This window comes from Pteropus alecto, unplaced genomic scaffold (assembly GCF_000325575.1).
Source record: "Pteropus alecto unplaced genomic scaffold, ASM32557v1 scaffold21, whole genome shotgun sequence".
Lineage (NCBI taxonomy): Eukaryota > Metazoa > Chordata > Mammalia > Chiroptera > Pteropodidae > Pteropus > Pteropus alecto.
In genome coordinates, this window is record NW_006436282.1 from 3457445 (window position 1) to 3479071 (window position 21627).

General features: G+C 39.8%; 1 protein-coding gene across 6 annotated transcripts in view; it reads right to left on the bottom strand.

Annotated features, from left to right (window-relative positions):
- Positions 1–21627, bottom strand: part of SLC25A13 (solute carrier family 25 member 13) — a 165391-nt gene that overhangs the window by 43234 nt on the left and 100530 nt on the right. For 4 of the 6 annotated variants that reach the window (XM_006911924.3, XM_025046834.1, XM_025046836.1 and 1 more), the window contains 4 exons: positions 21531–21618; positions 20900–21058; positions 7871–7923; positions 6400–6480 (listed from right to left, as the gene is read on the bottom strand). In XM_006911924.3, the coding sequence (XP_006911986.1) occupies positions 6400–6480; positions 7871–7923; positions 20900–21058; positions 21531–21618 (381 nt within the window). The remainder of the gene's footprint in view (positions 1–6399; positions 6481–7870; positions 7924–20899; positions 21059–21530; positions 21619–21627) is intronic. The other 2 variants (XM_006911925.3, XM_025046837.1) reach the window with 1 other exon arrangement.

Here is a 21627-nt window from a genome sequence, read left to right on the forward strand (position 1 = left end):
AATAGATTTGTTAAGCAAAGTTAGTAATATCTAGGTGGGGACATGACTCAAGGCTGCTCTATGGCCTGGTACACAAAGATGAGACTTGCCAAATGTACCCTCTCAACAATTAAGTGAAAAACAAAACAAAACTGTGCAACTTGAACTAATTAGCTGGGGCTGAGAATGAAAAAAGGCTAAAGATCATACTGTATGGAGAGAAGTCAGATGACCAGCAACAACATAAAGGGAATTCGTGAGGAAGTAAATACCATGAGGAAAAGAAAAAAATGGGTCAGCAAATAAAAAGATGCACAGAACACTGACAACATCAAATGTTGGTGACGATAAGGAGCAACAGGAACTCTCATTCATTGTTGGTGGGAATCAACATGGTACAACCACTTCTGGAAGACAACATTTAGGTTTCTTACAAAACAAAACATACTTTTACCATAAGAGCCAGCAATTGCACTCCTTGGTATTTAACCAAGGGAGCCGAAAACTTATGTTTTCAGCAAAAACTTGCATAAGGATGTTTATAGCAGCTTTATTTATAATCAAAACTTGGAAGAAACCAAGATGTCCTTCAGTAGGTAAGTGAATAAACTGGTCCCTCCAGACAAAGGATTATTGAATGCTAATATAAAATGAACTATCAGGTTTTGAAAAAACATCAAAGAATCGTAAATGAATATTACTAAATGAAAGAAGCCAGTCTGGAAAGGCTACATATCACATGATTCCAACTACAGGACATTCCAGAAAAGGTAAAATTATGGAGACAGTAAAAAGATTAATGTTTGCCAAAGGTAGGGGAGGGAGGGAGAGATGAACAGGCAGAGCAAAGAAGATTTATAGGGCAGTGAAAATACTCTCTAAAATATTATCATAATAGATATATATCATTACTCATTTGTCCAAATCCATAAATGTATAACACCGTGAATGGACCCTAAGGTAAACTGGGACTTTGAGTGACTGTGATGTATCAATGTAGATTCATCAATTGTACCACTCTGGAGGAGGAATGTTGACAATGGAAGACTTTATGCATGTGTAGGGGCAGGAGGTATGTGGAAAGTATCTTTCTCTCAATTTTTTGAACCCAAAACTGCAGTAAAAAAATAGTATTAAAAAAAAAAAAGAAAAAAAAAAAAAAAGGTGCAGAGAGATGCAAAGTCGCTGTGAGAGAGACCAAAAAGGGCAAGGAGGAGAAAACAGAGAAAGTAGCCAGTTCCCAGAGGTGCCTCAATTTCAAGAGCCCTCGATTTCATTTCATGCATGCCCTTAGTGTAAACCTTCATTTAGTTATTGCTACTTTAGTGAGATCCCACCTCCTGCAACCAAGGGCAACTTGGAGCAGGACTGGGTTCTAGAATCAACAACAGATTCTCAAAGAAGACATGGGATTAACTATGAAATCTTCAAAGTTGAGGGCAGCAAGAATGTGCCTGTCCTGCAACCCAGCTTACTGAACCTCCCAGAGGTAGGTTCCTTGACAATATTCTTATTGAGAGGTAGAGTACAACTTCTCTCCTCTTGAATCTGGAATGGTGTAAGTAGCTTATTTGACTAACAGAATCCAGCAGAAGTGATATTCAAAGTTAGATCACAAGAAATCTTGCAGCTTATTCCCAGGAGTCTTAGAATATCTGCTTTTGAGAAGCTCTCACTTAGAATTAAGCTGCCAAGGTTTGAAAAGCCCAAGGTACACAGAGAAGTCACAAGAGGTGCTGTGGACATCAGTCCCAGCTGCTCCAAGCCAAGGGTGAGCATCACTGCCAGCCACAATTGCGAGCTATCTCAGATATCCATCTCAGTGGAGCCTTCACATGACTCGAGCCCCAGCTCCGATCTGCTAATAACCACAGGGAGATCACAAGTGAAAAGTGTCCAGCTGAACCAGTCAACTCGCAGAACCATGAGAGATAATAAATTGCTGTTTGAAGCCAGTAAATTTTAAGAAGACTTGTTATACACCAATACATAATCAGAACAGCTCTCCTCCTCAGTGATGGAGAAACACTGAAATCACTTCCATTAGGAAGAAAGAGAGAAGCGGGGACAGTAAGGCAGATGGGAAGCATGTGTGCTGGCAGTAGGGAGGGTTACAATGTTAAATCTATTCAGTACTGGGCACAAGTTTAAATGGTAAGGCTGAAGAAATAACTTTAGTCTAGGGAAGAAATTTCAAAGTTACAAAAAACTTAGTTAAATAAATACACAGTTCTAACTGTATTTATATAAAATTTTATAAATCCACACATCTATAACAGACATACTCACTGTATGCCAGATTACAACATTTGAACATAATATTCCCATTTACTATTCTAACAAGTAAAGCATATGAGTTGCACTAATGCAAAAAAATGCAAAGTTATCAATGTGAGAATCCTCTGAGTTGTTTCTATAGCACTGGCTCACTCGAAAGCAAACATTTATACTGCTTAGGGACATACTCGGATGTAATAAAAAGTATAAAGATATGCACGGAAATGAAAAACAACAATTTCGGGATAGGGTTATCTCTTGGGAGATGAGGGAGAGAAAAGTATTGGGACAGTTATGTGAGGGCCTCCACCTGCATTTGTCATTTGATATTATAAGCTAAGTGGTAACATGGGTAGTTGTATCTTTTTGTTTTTCAAAATCATAAAAATTAACTGCAGCTGAAAATGATGCAAAAAAGGGGTAATAAAATTGTGCCTTAAAAATGGTATCTGATACACGGCTGTACAAACAGGCATAAAGATATCATGCATGTGGGAATTACCATAATAACAGAAATATACGGAACAATATTAGGGTCGAACTTATCTGCAGATGAGAGCAATTACGATTGCTCTTCAAGCCATGTTTTTCCCAATGGTGATATTCTCACCAATCCCTTTCAGCACCAGGGACGTGAGGATATCAATTATTTTCCCCACTTAAAATGGATATAAACTCGAATAAACATCAGATGTATTTACATACACATAAATGTGCATATATATCTCAAAGAAAACATATAGTGGGACTATTATCAAAGGACTACTGTAAAAAAGCATGTTCACTTATCTTTCCAAATTACTATAGAATACTATTATATTTTATCAGTATGAAAGTATTTTTTAATAATATGGGCTTTAAAAGACAGAGGTTCATACTTTTTTTCTGGTGAGTATTATTTCATTTCTTTTCATTTCAATGTAGATTTTCACGCCACATAAATTATCATATTTATATCTTCCTTGAATCTAGTCATGGCACCAGTTTTACTTCCTTATCTGATGATCTTAAGATCAAAGGATCACAAACTAAAGATCCTAGCTCAAACTATTCCACTAGATCCATGGAAGACAGTCAACACACACTTACTTTGTTGAATTAGGGGACTGTGACTCACAGGCCAGTTGGCATTACGTGCTATTTTTTCTTAAAGTAACAGCAATACAGTAATAACAGCAATAACAGCAATATATTCAGAGATAATGTGTCAGTTTTTAAAGTCACTGGGAACCTAATTGGAAGTGAGTAATGGTGACAGGCCTTCTCTCCTCTGCCTCATTGCCAAGAGCCTGTGCTGTCACTGACAGTGATTGCCCATCACGTCTCCCTGCAGTGGCTGAGCTCCTGACCAAAGAAGGGGAAGGATGGAAAGGAACAGAAGGTATGTATATTTTGTGCAGAGATACCTGAGGGTCCAGGTCTCTGTCAACACTCTTACAACTTCCAGCCTAATTTAGAAAGTAGAAAACCATCTTACAGAAAAAAACACACTCCACAAGAACCTTTCAGACTTAGAATTTGTAAACCCCAGTCTCAGTACCTAGTTTAGTCTTGAACTGTGCTGAATATATCACTACTGTTAGGTATGAATCTATAAAAATGTTCAGAAAACTGAAGTTGAATTTTTCACAGTACTCTAATTTAAAACAAAATGTGTAAAAAATGAGTTCAAAAATAGTTAGATATACCCTTTTACAGATGTTAATGAAATAAGAGTATTTTTAATCTCTTCAGTTAGAGTTTCTTGTATAAAAAATAAAGTAATAAATGGGATTAATTTATTTCCTGTTTTCCAAAACCTTCCTCCAAATTTACTGTCATATTTGGTGTTTTTCTAAAAAAATTATAAGATAAAAGAGACTATTAGTTTAGCTTAAGCACTGTGAAGATTATGAAACAAAGACCGTCCTGAATATTTTCTATTTTTGTAGAAAACAGATTATAAAACAGAAAAAGCCTTCTTCAAAGAAATGAGCAGCTTTGATTACAAGTGCGAAAGTCAGCTATGTGTACTAATTCTCAATAATAATGAAGTAAGGTGAGCTCCCCAGGGACTTAAAAGTCAACGCCTGGAAATGCTTGGGTGAACTAAGGAGGAGAACTGCTCATGTGACACAACTTTTCAAAACCCTTTTTATTCCCAATTGAACAGACAAGGCTGTGGAACTCACAAGGACTTTGTGAGGTGTGGGACTGGCTCAGATGATGGGGAAAACTCTGCCAAGGCCTACAAGGAGAGATGCTGCTACTATTAAAAAACATACAATGAAAATGGACTCGTCCATTGCACCACTCAAGAGATCTAAAGGGGCCTGGATTGTTTGCCACCTACAGGATTGCTTACCTGAAAAATAAACTCTTACTTCTTAAAGTCACGACTGAAAAAGAAAAAAAAAGAAAAAAGGCAAAACAGGAGACTAGAAACACTGAGGACCACTGTCTACCAGCCTTTGAGATGAAGGATGGCAAACCTCACTTCACAGATATTTTAAGTAGCTGTAAAGCCCAAGTGGCTCCAGTTTTAAGCCTGTGTTTAGATCAGGTTTGAAAAAGGACTGCACCTCTTTACAATAACTAGGCACCACTTCTGATGCCAACGTGGGCTTTGTGTTTGAAATGGGCAACCACATATGAGGAAACAGGACCACCTACGGTAGACAATACATGCCACAACGGATCTCCTTGGCACTCAGACCCATATGCAGGCAAAATGCTTTCATTAAGAAGAAAATAAACCTCAAGTTTATTGCCAAAATCTTGAACAGTATCAGATAATTAATTTCACATTTTAAATTCTTACAGAGATATATAATCATGTTTTTTAGCACGTTTAAAACCTGATTTAAAAAAAAAAACAAAACCCACCTGACCTGCTGAAAATGCCCTGCTATCTCCGGCTCCTAGAGGAGCCTGCAGGACAGGTTAGATACACCCTATGGATGTGCCTGTTTAAAATCAGAAATCTGGTTTCTCAAACGAAAACTGTAGTTGTTTTACATGAAGAGCAGTTTCTGCAACTCATATTGTTCTTTTTGATTATTACTGTGTGTCCTTTTTATTTAGGACATTAAAGCCTCTCTTTTTTGTCTTGAATGCTCCTAAAGTTACAGGACAAAGGGATTCTACTTGGCTGTCTATGACAGGTCAGTGATCAAACAGAAAGAGAGGCAGGCAGTAGCCCAATTCCACCCATCTTTAAGAATTACTAGGAGCTAGGACTTCTTAACTCCCGCTACATTCAAGGAACCCTTATTCAGTGTTAGGACAATAAGCCCTTTCCAAACAAAAGTTTAATATTCTCAGCTTCTAAATGCAATGGTTTTCAAGAAAAGATTATTTTATGAATACCACTGCCTGAATAAAACAAACTAATTTAAAAAAAAAAGTGATCTCATCTTTCTTATAAGAAACACAGGTTTGTATGGAAAATATACCAATATTGTATTGCCCTAGTGACCGAAGCCCATTTATTGAACCAAACTTATCTTGAAATAGCACCACTCTTTGTATAAAAGTTTAAAGTATTTACATTCACATGAATAAACCTGTACATGAGGTAAAACAAGACATGTTTTGCTGAGCTTAAGAACAAGATGCAGGTTGTTCATTCATATAAAGAAATACTCATTCCAAGCGTTTTTGACAATGCAGAGTGCACTCAGCCAGTTATTTCCCAGAATCCTTTTCCCAGAAGCACTGGGAAGCTTGAAGAGCTGCTGGCGTTTGCGAAGTAAAGCAAAGCAGAGAGCTGTGGCTGCTGACTTCAAACTATAGATTTTAGTGCCTGACCCAGCAGAGAGTGCCATGAAAAAAGAATGTACTAAAAATTAACTCTAGAAAAGGTTAGCAAAGATTTTTCAAAGGCCAAACACTTCTGCCACAAATGACATTCTACTGCAGAACCAATAGCAAGCAATGACAAATTTAACAGGCATGGCTTAACAGGCAATAAGATTGGAAACATTACCCTTCCACCTCAGGGATGGTTCGCCTGTCTAGGAAAAGCTGAGGTGCCCTAGTAGACTCTCCCCTTGCACAGGATCTGTGGTTGAACAGAAGCCTTAGTTCACACTTGTTTACCACGGTGGTGATAAGTATGTGAAACTAGTCTTTTCAATGCAGAGATCTGAAAAACGTACTTACACAGCCTCCAGCAAGAATTTCTGCTGCAAGTGGAACCGAACCATCTTTGTGCATAAATTTATCCCTCACAAAATCATTCACCTTGAAGAAAAATATTTAGAAGCTGATGAAAAATATAAAGAAAGTCGTTAAATGCATATAAATACGCATCTATAAATATGTTATTTTTTCTGTCAGTTTAATAATCATAAACTAAATAAAGGATCTTAAAAGAGTTTGAGAAGTGCTCTTAATAGTGGGCATGGTTTTTAAAAGTTTACAAATATATATATATATTTATACATTTATATTCCTGATATTTCAGAGGGAAAAAATTAAAAGATAGTTTACAAGCCTAAAATTCAATATGTCCTGCAATGACAATAGCATAAAAAGAGAGACATATTAACAATAGAGACAAAATGAAAACATATATTTTATAACTTAGAAACTGTCTCATAGGTTTTGATTAAAAATCACTTTCAAGTTTTCTAACAAGATGTAATCTAAAATAACACTCATCATTGAGACAAATTTGGCTAAGCATATTTTTCAACTTAGTTGAAATTCAGTATCTAAAAATTTTCTCAAGGATTCTCAAAGAACATCAATAACATTAATTAATTAAGTATAATATTCTCAAAATGGTATGTACTGCAAGCAATTTTGAGGATCAATCATATGTTTTTGGAAGATATAAGCCAGAAAATATTAGTTGTGCCAAGGTAATATAATAAGATGGTAAGGGAAGAATTCCAGGTAGCAAGGCTATATAGCCCAATCTAAAAGTAGAATTTAACCTTCTGGGCTTTATGTCCTTGGTGATGGAAATGCACTATCTAGCCGTTTCATAAACACTTACTGAGTACCCACCATCTGCCAGATGGGAGCCAGGCACTGGAGAAACAACCTGATGAAGGATCAGCTTCAGCTAGAGCTCCGATCCCTCAACGTGTGGCTTTGGCAAATGCTCATAAGAATATACCCTAAGCATGAATTCTGTAAACAGCATGTGTAATTGAATGAGGGCATGCTTTGGAGTCAGCAAAACCTGATTTTGCAATCTAGTTTTCCTACTCATAAATGATGTGGACACAGGTTAATACTTAAACTCTGTGGGTCTTGCTTTCTTCATCTGTAAATTGTGAGTCATATTTTACTTGAGATTAAAACAATAATAAATAATATATGTAAAGTACCCAACATGGTAGGTACTGAAGGAAATTTAGCTGCTGCTGCTGTCTCTATTACAACAACGATGATGATAGTGGTGTTGGCAACCATTAGAAGTCTTGTTCGAATACATTATCACATTTTTGGATGTTCAGTGTTAAATGAGAGAAAATGAAAGCTTTGTGTGGTGAGTGCCCTATGTTCAAATCAGTTAGCACCTCTGAGGAGCACAGACCTGCTATTTCACATAAGAATATCTTCTGGATTCTTGAGTATGTGCAAACTCCTGTAATAAAAAGCAACAACTCAAAAGACTTACTGTAAGTTTTATGGCCTTCTCTGGGGCAACTCCCAATAACTGCGGCAACAGACCTAAAAAACAACAAAAAGTAGAAGTGTATTAAGTAAACGAGCATTAACTAAACAAATTAACGGCTCTAAAGGGGGGATCACCATCTAAAAACTGGGGCAATCTTTGCTGCAATTTTCTGCTATTACCTTTAATGAGAATACTCAAGATGGAATGTTTAAGTACCAACGTCTACAGCCACATCAGGCCCAAGTAAATTCCCTCTCACATACTGGATCATTTGCATATTGGGCAAATCAACAGTATTAGTGATATAGAAAATCTCATTATTCCACAGCAAGTTTGCTTTTATCCTTCCTGCCTTCTTAAATAAGAACTTTAGTGAATATATTATTTTTTTCCAAACACTTTTCTCATCCTCCCTCCCCGCTCCTAATGACCACAGTTCAGCCATTCATCCACTTAGCAACTATGACTCTGTGACAAGCACAAGACAAATGAGGTTCTTGCTCTGACCAGTCTCAGACAGAAGGAAGGGAGAGGTCTTTCTGAAGAAACTTTTGGAGAAAACTGCGTTCCAGGAAGGAGAACAAACAGGGCAGAGAAAGCAGAGCAGGAATAAGCCTGGTGCACTCAAAACTGAGGGAGTCATCAGTGTGCCACATCGCAGGAAGCAGGTTCAGGGAGAGGCATGGTTGGGGTCAGGTGCTGTAGCCACATCGTAGGCCAGGATCCTGAGCTTGATGCATTGTAAGTTAAATGAGAAATAATTGGAGGATTTCGAACAGGATGAGCGTGCTGTGCTAAGTCATATTTCTAAAAGACAACCCCAGCTGCTGTGTAGAAAATAAACAGGACACACTGATGTTGTGTGTGTGTGGGGGGGGGCGGGGGGTGGAGACAGATAGGGGGAGACTGTGACAGAAAGCAAAACTGGGTTTGACTGCTATTGCTCAGTTTCTAGTACGAACTCCTGGGTAGAGATGAGGAAGCCTGTGGAGAGTAACAGTTTGGGGTAGAAAGTACAGAGCCCAGTTTTGGACATGTAGGGGTGAGTGGGAATTAAATAAGACTCAGAGCAGGGGGCAGGTGTGACCTTTGACAGGAAGGGGCGCTTCTAGAAAAGGCAGTTGCAACATTAGTGGACCTACATATCTAAACTAAAAAAAAAGTTACCATTTTCATTTGTTCTAAGAAAATAAATTCAAAGACAGATGCCTTTACTTGGAAAGACACAGTAAGCTAACTCCAAGGATCGGGATTTATTTTTCCTTGTATCATACTGCTGTCATTGAGAGGGGCTTCACGGTGTTATCTTTCATTAAGTACAATTTTCTAATTCATCTATACAAGAAGGTCCACTTGCAGCCTCTTCTGAGAGACCAGCCCTACACACATTGTCTTCCTGAAGCAGCAGCCTGCGGACAAACGTCACTGGCCCCAGGGCTGTATGTATCAACCTGAAGATGTGTGTTATTGAGTAGCATAAGATTTCAAACATAATTTGAGCTTATTGTAAAGACATATGCAGACAGACAGACAGATATATCAGGCCATCTGACAGCTCTGGGCCTCCTTCTCACATCATAGTAATCTGCTCCACTTGGGTGAGGCTCTGTCCTTTAGACAGGACCCAAGCATCTATTCGCCAAGGTCTCTGCCATGCTCTAATGCAGACCAAACAATGAAGAAAGTGCCAGTTGTCATTCATCATTTTTCTTGCTCTGTTGATGTCCTCATAGTAGAGGAATGTTTCTTTGTGCTTGTGACTTTATAAAAAGGAGAAAACTAGGAAAGTAGCTTCATGTTTTAAGAAAAATGAGAGAAAGCTCATTTCATTGTGGAACCAAATGATGATGAACATGCTAATACTAATAAAAATCTTCTTAAAAAACAGCTAACATTATTTATTATGTGTCAAGCACAATTTTAAGCATTTTACTAACTCACTTAATCCTTATAACCACCCTACAGAGAGGAAACTGAGGTATACAGAGATTAAACAATTTGGACTAAATTATCCAGTTAATAAATGGTGAGACTGAGATTCAAACCTAGGCCCTCATACTCAAGAATTTATGTTTTTAGAAAACACTCACCTCTGCCCTGTGCCGAACACGCGAAAGTGTATCTGCCTCTCTCACCCAGACTTATTTGCTCACTTACATAACCTGCCTTTGTCTTTGAGTTTGCAACATCCTCTCTAGGCAGCCATATTTTGAGCCTGCTTCATTCCCAGGGCCACATCTGACTGGATGAGGGGAATACACTTAAAGGACGTGCAGCCAATGAGTTTGGCAACCTGGGCCCTATGACCTGGTACCAAAAGTGGAGCTAGCCAGTCAGGACCCTTCTCCCACTAGCATGACGGAGTCCTTAGAGGTGATAAGCCAGTTACCACAGAGGCACCCGCTGAGAAGATGCTGTGTGGAGCGGGGAAAGCAGTCAGTGGAAGCCCTGTGTGTGCTAATGCCATGAGGAAGGAGAAACCACAAATACGAAAAGGAAGTGAGTCGGCGGAGAAAGGAGAACGTGGAGCAAATGAAATGGAGACAGCGAAGAGCGAGAATGCACAGCCTACGAAAGGTGCCCAGATGGGAGACCTGGCCTTAATCACCCTGAGGTTCCACTGAGGCCAGGTTCTAATGACCCTCTTGCCCTGGGATCCCTAAGAGATCTCTGCCCTCTCTCTCTCTCGCACGTGCATTCTTACCAAAAGTTCTCTTACGGTCTTGCTACCGTGAGTAGAGCTATGCTCTTTATAATCTAAATGAACCAAAGCAGCGCAGAGAACGTGACTCTGAAACTATCTGGGCAAAGTAAGCGGCCTTATTCAAAGCAAGCATTCTCTCCTCCTTAACTACACTCGCTTATTAATCTTTTACTTACTTATACCATATAATGAGACAATGTCATATCTATAATATTACAAGAAAGGCTTTATTATTATCGTATGAAAGTACATTAATTTGTACTAATAAAATGAGGGGATAAGCTGTTTAAATGACATCTTAACGTTTACAATTTCCATTGTACTCTCAGCATTCAGGTCAAGTGCCAAAATGTTTAGTTAAATATTTACTTGCTAGATGTATTTTTCTCATCATTAAATTGTAGACCGAAACCATGGATGGGTTGAAAGCACTGTGATTTAAATGATGATCTCTTGTCTCTGTAACTACCCTGTGACAGTCTTTTTAAATGACTAATAAAAAACAGCCCACAGAGCCAAACAACGACAGTGTTAGATACAATCACTTCAGCCAGCCTTTTAAGCTATTGGGATTTCTTTCTCGCTATAAATTTAGTAATGCACTGTGAACAGCAGAAAAACAAAACAAAAGGAAAAACCACATATTTAAGACTAAATATAGGGCAGCAAATATTTATTTGTTCAGCAAACATTTACCAAATGACGTATGTGCCTGGTAGTGGAAGAAATTGGAATGAACACAGTCAGATCTGTGCCGTCCCTTGGAGAAATTCTCAGTTTAGAAGAAAAGGGAACCCTAGGTGTCTCTGTGTGCCAGAAAGGGGACAAACTACCTAAAAACATCGTGGTGAATACCATAGCCCAGGAGTACTATGGGAACACAGTGGAGAGAAGCACTCGTTCTGCCTGCAGGAGGGAGAAAAGCATCAAAGAAGAGGAGATCCTTGACCTGGATCTTTAAGGATAAGCAGAGATTCACTGGGGAAGAGAGACACGACTAGAACGGAAGGCAAGGTGGTTCAGGTAGAGGGAACAGTGTCTGCAAAGGCACAAACGTCTCAAGATGATGGCACGTTTAGGCCATATCACTGCAGGCTGTGGTTAGATCGCAGGCCTTGTAATAAATAACAGTAGCAGTTATAATGACGACATCCAGTATTTGGGGGCACTTACTGCATGCCGGGCACTATTCTCTGCGCTTTATGTGAACTAACACCTTTAATCCACACAACGACAGGTCAATACCAATAAATCAGTGCATGTTATTTTTGTTGCCATCAAGAGATGAAGAAACTGAGGCAGACCTCAAGGAGCCTGCCCAAGGTCATTTGGCTGAGTGATGGTGGATGGGGTTCAACCCAGGTAGTCTGGCTGTAGAGGTGCTCCCACCTGGGACACTGCACTGCTTCCCTCCCAGGCCACACTAAAGAACTTGGACCACTTTCTGTAGATGCATGGGGTGGCTTTTAAAGTAAAGAGTGAGTTTAAAAGTAAAACGTTCTAGAGGCAGGTGAAGGACAGATAATAAAGGCGGAGACCCACAGCTGGGAGAGTAATTAGGAGGTTAAAGTAAAATAATCAGAGGCCCCAAGTTTCACCATTTTAACTGAATAACTTCAACTCACTAGGAATAAAACCAAAGTATAAATCCATTCCTAAGACCCAGGCCAGACGTGGCACTCAGGGAGCTACTGGAGAAAGACCATTCTTGTGGTGACTACCCTGGCTAAAGTAAGGAAATAAAGATAGCTCTGGGTGACAATCCGAGCGCCATTATAGAAGTGGGCCTTGTCATCATTCATCCTGAGTAAATGGCCTTTGAGAGGGGTCATGATCTGTGGGACAATGAAGTCACAGAGGTGGGAACTTCAATAATCCTCGTGGTTCCTTGACCTCAGAGGGAGGCAGGTTAACATGGCTCAGTAATGCCTAAAACAGCCAGGCTTCTTGAGGCACTCAACGTGATTACATTGAAGTCTAAAGCACATATATGTTTGACATCTGGGTAACTCGGCAGAAAAATTAGGCTTCTAATGTAAGATGCTTCTGTAGGATTCTGGGAATTCATTTTAACCATTAGAAACAGAGGATGGATGTGTGTGTTGTTTTTAACTTATCAAAACAGTAGTCTATTTTCCAACTGCCTCAAATGAAATTTATTAGTGTGGTTAGTTTTCTAATCTTCTCATTTTAGTTCAGCTCCATCAGCACATATGGCAATGCTTCCTTGGCAAACTGCACCAGAGGCTGCTAATGCGAGAAAAGATTTACAGGGTACAATATTAATATAGTATTTTGTCTTCAAATTTCATGGAGTTGAGATATAAATCACACTGCCCCCTATGATTCTAGTCCCTTGTGCAACCCAGTGAGAACGGAGCCAGAGGTGTAGACGCTAAGCCCACATCAGGAACCTCCAACAAAGCTTCATAAAGTACCCCGAAAAGAGCTGTGTGCTGGATCAGAGGGCTATTATGCTATTTACTTTAATACTGTTTAGAAATAGATTCTAACATCTCAGAGTAGGAACATACTATGAAAGAAACTCATTAACAAAGCTGGCCTAATTAAAACTATTTATTTTCAATGGCTTGGCAGCAAAATGAATGGTTTGGAGCAGGGGATCCGGAGGTAGCCGGGCCTGGGCTGGAATCTGAGGTCGGCACCCCTTTCATGCTGAGTGATCTTGGTGATGTTAGTCTTTGAACTCTAGGTTCTTCACGGGTAAACCAAGGATGCTAATTATGACTCATTGGTTTATTATGATAATTATATGAGTAAATGTATACACAGAGCCAAGCACTATTTACAACCTATGTTATGTATCCAAAAAATGTGATGTTTCTTCCTATCTGTTTCTACCTAATCAAGGTATACACTTGATTCTCTTCTTGGTTCCAAGAGGCAATGAACCCTGAATAATGTTCAGGTTCCAAAATTAGGTAAGGAGTCCAGACGGCCCCCAACGTGTGATGATTTCACTTTACTATGGTGTGAAAGCAACAGGCATTCAGTAGAAAATGGCAAGGCTAAGCTATGATGTTCTGTTAGGTGTATTAAATGTATTTTCGATTTATCAGTATATTTTCAATTTATGATGGGTTTATTAGGATGCAACCCCATCATAACTTGAGGGGGCATCTGTATAATGCTGTTCTCATGGCATTATATCCATCCTTAGAAGAGCTACCCCCAAGCAGTAAGGCCATATCTGGTCTGATAGTGTCTAGTGGTCCCATTTACTTTAGGCAAAGATAAGGAAGTATCACAGACGTAACGACACACCTTCAACTACATTTTTCAGCTAAAAACAAAATGTTTTAGTTAAGAAACTAAACGTTTCTCAGTCTCTGATGCTAAGCAACTTTTTACAATGTAATTTCTACTTAGTGGCAGAAGAGCCCGGTGATTAAGAGCATGGAGTCTGGAGCCAGGCGGCTGGGCTTGAATTCTTACCCTGGTATGTATTCGCTGTGTCACTGTGGGCAAGTTACCCAATCTCTTTGTACCTTAGATTCCACATCTGGAAAATGGGGATAAACACAGAACCATCTTCACAGGGAAGTTTTTATTATGAAAGGAATTAACATACATGAAAAGCCCTCAGAACAGTGCCAAGCACATAGGAAGTACCAGAGTGTTTTGTTGTTGTTGTTGTTATTGTTGTTGATTTTTATCTTCATCCACGTTATCACCATCATTACTTTCCTCCTCTTCTTTCATCGAAAATGGAATCAATCTACAGCTTTTCCTAAGTGACTATCTGGTGACTGACTATGCAGTGGCACCCACAGTTGAACTCGGATCCATCACTAACCAGGGCCCTGTGACCCCTAATGCTCAGCTTTTCCCTGTTCACTCTAGTGGACTTACTGTTCCAACTTCCTTCTCTATTCTAACCCAAAAAGTGTTGGATGCGGCTTTAGCTACAGAAATAAGGTATCTTATGCATTAATTTTCTCTACTAAACTCTACTGCTTATCTCTGCTCTGAATACTCACCCCATCCCTGCATCCCACGCTGGGTACTCTAAGCTACCTTTCTCAGGGCTGGGCTGGCCACTCCTGAACTTGTTTTTGTCAGACCTGAGACAGAAATGCTGCCTGAGTTATGGAGTTTCTTTCCTGTTGTGGCCCCTCGCCATCTCTGCTTCTGCTTGCCTTGTGTACATGGTCTTTTGGGACACCTGCTACACTGTGTTTAAAGTGGTTCGTGGGGCAGCAACCTATCTTCTGACCCGCTATTTTCCCTGAGCCTCGTGCTCAGTGGGTTTCCTGACTCCTTGTTCACCAGGTTGTAATCTGCACCTTGGCTCTGCCACACGGTATCTTCTGTATTTTAAGGAGCCTAATACTCAGGACCCAGAGAGAGAGAAGTGGAGGCTTGATGTGGATGCCACACATAGCCGCCCTCTTTTTGTTGGGTAAAAGGGCCAATCGGTGCATGGTGCTCGCTCAGTGCCAGTCAGACCCAGAGAGAAGTTTTGGAATAGTCTGGGTGGGAAGAAACACCTTCGTAGAGTAGAGAAGGAAGTTGGAATAGTAAGTTCACTAGAGTGAACAGGGAAAAGCTGAGCATTAGAAGGCACAGCATTTGTCTCACGTCTGACCAAAAACAAGTTCAGGAATGGCCAGCCCAGCCCTGAGAAAGGTAGCTTAGAGTACCCAGCGTGGGATGCAGGGATGGGGTGAGTATTCAGAGCAGAGATGAGCAGTAGAGTTTAGTAGAGAAAATTAATGCATAAGATACCTTATTTCTGTAGCTAAAGCCACACCCAACACTTTTTGGGTTATCTGGTTTCAAGCCAGAGGCAACCCCTCCGATGTTAAATTCTTACCCCCTTGACCTCACTGTTGAGGCCACTACACTTGCCCCCATCTTCCCAGAGGGCCCTCCTTGCTTTCAGCATCAGATTAACCTTCATTCTGGAGCTATCAGCACTCTGCGCGCCCTGCCTCACAGCTTTTATTCCTGCTCCTGTTTCCATGGCCTTCTCTCCTCACTTGTTTAAGTACTCTTTTCGCCCTCCTTCTCTTCCCATTTGTCTGTCCGCTCCACTCATATTGCCCTTAGGCATGAGGCACTTCCACCCTCCCAACCACGCTATCCCCTTTCAGGGCCCTCAATGCAACCCAGTTCTTCGCCCCAAGGTGACTGTACAGTGGAGCTGGGGAACGAATGGGGGAGGGGGCTTGCAATGGCAGACATTAAGATTTAAATGCTTGTTTATCTGGGTTAAACGTTTTACTCAAAATGTCAAGAACCATCTATTATCTTAGCTATGCTGCAGGATGCCTTTGGGAAACTAAGTGTTAGTAAATCACTGATACTAATTATGGTCTAGAAAAAATTTAGTTCCTTTGGCCCCTCCTCTATTTGGGGGCTTTCTAGAAGTGACAGTCATTGGGACGAAAGATCATACATACCGTCTCCTCCAGCTTTTCACTCTGGTACATGGCAGCTTTCAGAGTCCTGGTTATTGTCTCTTCTATCTAAACTATGTCCTTGGTGTTGAGGAAGTAGATTAAAATCTACTTCCCTCGTTTCAGTGTCAGGAACAGGGAGTAGCCAGTTATAAATGATCATTCTTGAGGCCTGGAACAATTCATTCCCTAATCTTCTCTACTTCAGGCTATGTCTAGTTCCATCTTTCTGTCCTCTTTCCTGCCTTCCTAGGGTCACTGCTGTTCTCACCTCTCGGGCCACTGACAACACTCCCACCACCTTATCTCAAGATAGTGTCACCTTAGTGTCCTATTTTAATGCCCTGTTTTCAGTATAGTTGGCTCACTGGAAATCTCTGGTGATCTGATTACCCAGCTCATGGACTGCCCAAGTCTTCTGCTCATTTTTGTTTGGTTTTTGATAACCAAATATCTGTCTTTTGATCTTTTCACAGCTTAATACCCTCAAAGAAAATGTGCAGAAATTAGCCAAGAATATAAAACTCAAACCAATCCATTTTGTACTCATTAGAAGCTTTGGTGGACATAGATGGACACCCTTGACTCTGTAAAGTTCATGGATTCACTGTGGCTTGTTCCAAGATGCATGAGTTCTTAACATTATACAAATCAGCGTTGTAGAAACTCCAACCATTTTATTTTGGTGCTAGAATTTTAAAATTTCTTTTTAGCCACAAGAATTATGCAAGGAGGATCTGCCCTGTGGATCATAAAATTTGAATACTCTAATCTATAGAACCATTAACCACAAGAAAAGACCTAGCTTAAACTAGCTGTCTGAGAAAACTTTCTTCTAAAATGCAAACGTATCAATAACGTATCCTGAGATATCACAATATCCTCTAGATGTCACCTTGAGAACATTCCAGGATGGAAGATGATTGCTTTTACACCACACAGACATCGTGAAATAGACATATTTAAAACTTTGCAAGCCTGGATCAATGGGCTTATTAATAAAACTCTTTTTTTTTTTTGCTGACTACCTTAAAGAAAAAGTGCTCTACCTTAAGTTTAACTCATAAAATGATCTAATTTCTTTTCTGGCAGATTTTCTTTATGGCTTTTCCCTCCAACAGAAACAAAAACCAAAATCTTCCTTTAAGAAGTATTTTTCATAGATCCTGATTTCTCTTGAATCCATCTTTCTCACCAAGGTTCTCCCCAAAACATTTTCCAAATTCTAAAGCAACTCATCTCATTACTTGAAGCATGTAAGGGAGGAGAGCGTAGCAAAGCTTAGAGGCAGAAATTAGTTATTCTGAAACATTAAAAACATTAATTATGGATGATTACCTGATTGTTTTTCTTTAATATGCCAAGTCTAGAGCAGACCAATAACTGACTGACTCATCTGGTTATGCGGTCATTCAAACCAAATGAGCTGTCAGGTAATTCATTAAGGATTTTAAACACCTGCGTGCATTAACTCAACCTGAAGACTGGGGAGGATACAGAGGAAGACTTACAATTGACTTCAGAGAGGTCTGGATTATCTCAGGTGTTATTTCCCTTAATACAAATAGACATAGCCTCGGGGCCTGATTTTCAAAAATATAAAAAAAAACCTAGGAAAATCAATCACTTTCTTGTAAAGAAATTAGTCTGTACTATAGAGAAGGTTTGCAGAATCTGTCTCATAGGATTTCTAAAAGGATCTTTTCTAACAACCAAAACTTACCCTTCCAAATAAGAGACTCCCAAAGACCAAGAAACACAGAGATAGGAAGAATAAGACCTAACCAACCCACACTACTAAAATTACATGTGGTACTCTGCAGCACAGGATGCGAGGTCTACTAAGGACCATCGCTAACAATCCCACGGCTGGGTTATCCATCTCCTCTGGACTATGGGCAGGATTTGAATGTGCTCCCAGATTACGCCTGTATAACTGCCAAGACTGTGTGTGGATGCAGGCCACTGCCACAGAAAGGAAACTGAAAAACAACTTGTGCTGGAGTGCTGAAAGAGTTCTTTAAAAATAACCTTCATTCTCATAGTTCCATGAGAACTTGCTTCTAAATACAAACACCATTTCCCTGTGGAGATCTGTATTCTCTTTAGAAGAACGAAAAAGGGAGAAGGATGCTTATCAACCTTATAATAAGGATACATGGTACAATCACCACTCAAGGCCAATTCCAAATTATTTTCCCCAAAATATAAAGATCATTTCAAAATAGGGAAGATATCTTACTTATGCAACATTCCCAAATTATACTATTCAGGAACTATTAGCAATTATATAAGTCTTGATGCAGAAAAAAACATATTAAGCAAAATTCCAGAATAGGAAAAAATATGCTCGGTATTTCAAAACATGTTTATAAATTAGAGATGTACTCTGACACCTTCTTAAATATTGCTAGGTGAAGCGTTAACAGCAGCAGTTCTAAACTCTCAAAATTTAAACTTAACAGTTTTCCCTGGAAATAATAAAATTTTTGAAGAATAAAATTATATTTAATGAGAAATTTATAGACAAAGAATCATGCGTCCAGTGTTTTATATCTTGACTCTATACCCAAAGGTTAGAATATTGATTCTCAAAAATACTTCAGGTCTTTTTCTTTCTATTGTAATTTCTTGCCAGAAATGACAGTTTCCATTTTCATCTGATCTCACTCTTGCCCAATGATAAGCATTTACAAATACGTAGTTACACACAATTAAAAATTTATGATTACATGTAAGGGTGCTAACGGGAACTGATCTCCAACCAATCAAGATTAGGAATAAGTCATTGATGAAGCAAGATTGTAAATCACTTTTTAAAACTAAATTGGCAATCACCTCTTTTCTCTCAAGATCTAAATTATAGAACAGAGCTAAACAAAATTTTACAGTAAACCATTTGTTTTAAAATCGTCTACTTTTTCAGAAATCGGGGCAAAAGGAACATAGGTGACTCCCAGAACTAATCTTCTTCTATTCACACTCTACTTATCATCCTCTGACAGAGAACCCCTTAGGGTTCAGGCACCAAAACAGGTTAGATAAATGGCTATTTCTAAACCAGAGAAAGGATGAGGAGCTGCCTCTTTGGTGCTTAAAGTGAGCCTCCATCTCTGTCTAATAGGCTGCTCACTCCCGCTTCCCTGAGGAGTTAAAACCAGTCACTCCAGGCTCAGAGACGTAATAACTGCAACAGCAAGCGGTTTGTGGGATGGCCCATATTAGCTCAGCACTCAGACCTCAGATACACTTTAGGCTGCTCTGTCCATGGGGTCAAAAAAAACAGGTCGAGGAAAGAAAGCCAGATGCAACCAAAAATCAAGACCTGACAGGTGTGGTCAAAGAGGAAAGAGAAAGGATTCAAATTTAAAAGCAAACCAGATCAACACAGCACATTAAAAGACACTTAGCAGGACAAAAAGTATTTCTCACTATTCTAAAAGCACCCTTGTCATTTAATCCAAGACCAAGGAAAGCCCATGAAAGTAGAAAGCAGTGTGTGAAGCAACACCAAGCAAGGCTCAGCCATCTGTCTGACTTGCGCAAGCTCTCCCTGAAGTAAACAACCCAGGTGAACAGGTAAGGTGGTTGCCTTTATCTGAATCACTGCGAAGGAGGAACTGTGACATTAACCTTGTACTACTTGGGAGACATTTCATTTGCCAGGTTTACTGTCACCAGGAGGGAAAAGTATTTCAAATGGAAGGCAGTGACCCTGTAAGGGTCATCATCAATCACCTGGGGTCAAAGACCTTCCCAATTGTCAGAAGAGGCAGGGGGTGAGGGAAAGGGGGCAGAGAAAAGATCAAAAGGCCTTTGATGGCGTTTATCTATTACACAATAGGACCTGCAAAGTGGAACTTCTCTGGAGTTTGAAACCTAGTTTCTAAGGTGAGAGGTTTCAAAGGGTTCCCCCACCCCCACCCCCTTTAACTTCGGTGCTTAAGATGAAGACTGGAATCACCAGATGGCAGAAGAGGCCTAGAGGCACAGGTTCACTGGCCGTGTGCTTCAAAGTCTGTCTCTGCAGAGGACTAAATACTATTCTTGTTCTTCTAGAGCAAGAACAGGTAAGAGAAAGGAGGGAAGACCCCTCTAGCTTTGTAGTTGCCAACTGGCAAAGGGCTCAGCTTGAACTGCCTTGCAATGCTGTATTTTAGGTGATGTAAATACACTTGCTTTTCTCTTTGTAGAAGGCAATCACAAAGAGAGAGGCTGGGAAGGAAAGTCAGGTCTCTTTAGGCCAATGCTGACAGAAAGCAGTCGGAGCCTCTGTGTTCTTCTATCAGTGACGACATACTCTTTGCTACTGTTGACCTTGCTTGATGAATGGACCTGAGATGATTAAAGGAGCAGCTGGTCCAGAAGGCCCACCTGGCTAGAGTGATGTGTGAATCAACTCCATGGGGTGCAGAGTCAGAGAAGGAGCAACTTCAATGCAGAGAAGGAGCAACTTCAATGCAGAAAGAAGCAGTAAAGGAGGGCTCCACCGAACCCTTGGTTATTCACTCGATAGACTTTCTTATGGTGTATTCAAGAGGAATCGCTAATCCCAGTAGGCCCTGTCCTGTCCCTAGGACGCCTGTCCCTATTAGCTGGTGAATGGAGTTATTTTAAGACACAAACAATAGGATACTTTTGAAAACGCAGTAAAGATGTTCATAAACATAATTATTTTAAGAAATAAAACATGCTTCACGGCAATATAAATGGCTTTCAGATTATGGGCTGTTTTGATTAGCCATACCCTAGATGCCTGCAGCCTACTCCCATTAGCATGGATAATTGTGAATCCACTGTATTTACATTTTCACGCAGTCTCTCTAATACATTTCAGGCACTTAGATGGAAAACTAAATCTCCATTATTTCACCTTACAGGAATTTCGCACATGGCACTAACCTCTGTACAGTCCAAAGAAGCCTTCATAGCGTAGCACTTTCTTAAAACAGTCAAAGCTGTTTTTATACATAAGTTCTCCCACAAAAGAGCCAGTTGATCGTTGGTTCTGCATTCGAGTTTTTACAAGATCAATAGGATACACAGCAGTGGCTCCCACAGCTAAAATTAAATAACATCAACATTTCAGAAAGAATTAAGGTCTGTCAAAGGAAAGAGAGTTAATGTCAAGGAGAAGGCTGGTAAAAGGAAAAAAACAAATTTTGAATGTACAGATTTTAAAACTATACTAACTTAATAAACAACTGTGGCTTTTTATTCAAGTGTCTCCTGTTAAAGGATGCCTTAGACACTAAAAAAAAAAAAGTACATCACTACATCCTAACCTCATTATTAACCTGTCTTCAGAAAGCCTATTTGCAGATAAATAAGAGAAAAGAGCCACTCAAAAAACACTGATCTTGTGCAGGTATGGGAAAGAAGTCCCCTTTGCTCTTCTTCCATCTCATAGGTGCAGACAATAACTGGCTTAGGGAGAGACTAGAGAAGGCTTTGTCCTTTAATATTTCCAATAAGATAGAAAATCAGAGAAAAAATAAGAAAAATGAAAACTGTGCACTCATCCATGACTTACCTCCAGCAATGGAACCCAGACCAAATCTGTAGGCTGACTCTGCAACCTGTAGGAGAACTGGTCGAGATGAATCGACTGAGGCCTTCTTCTTTGTATG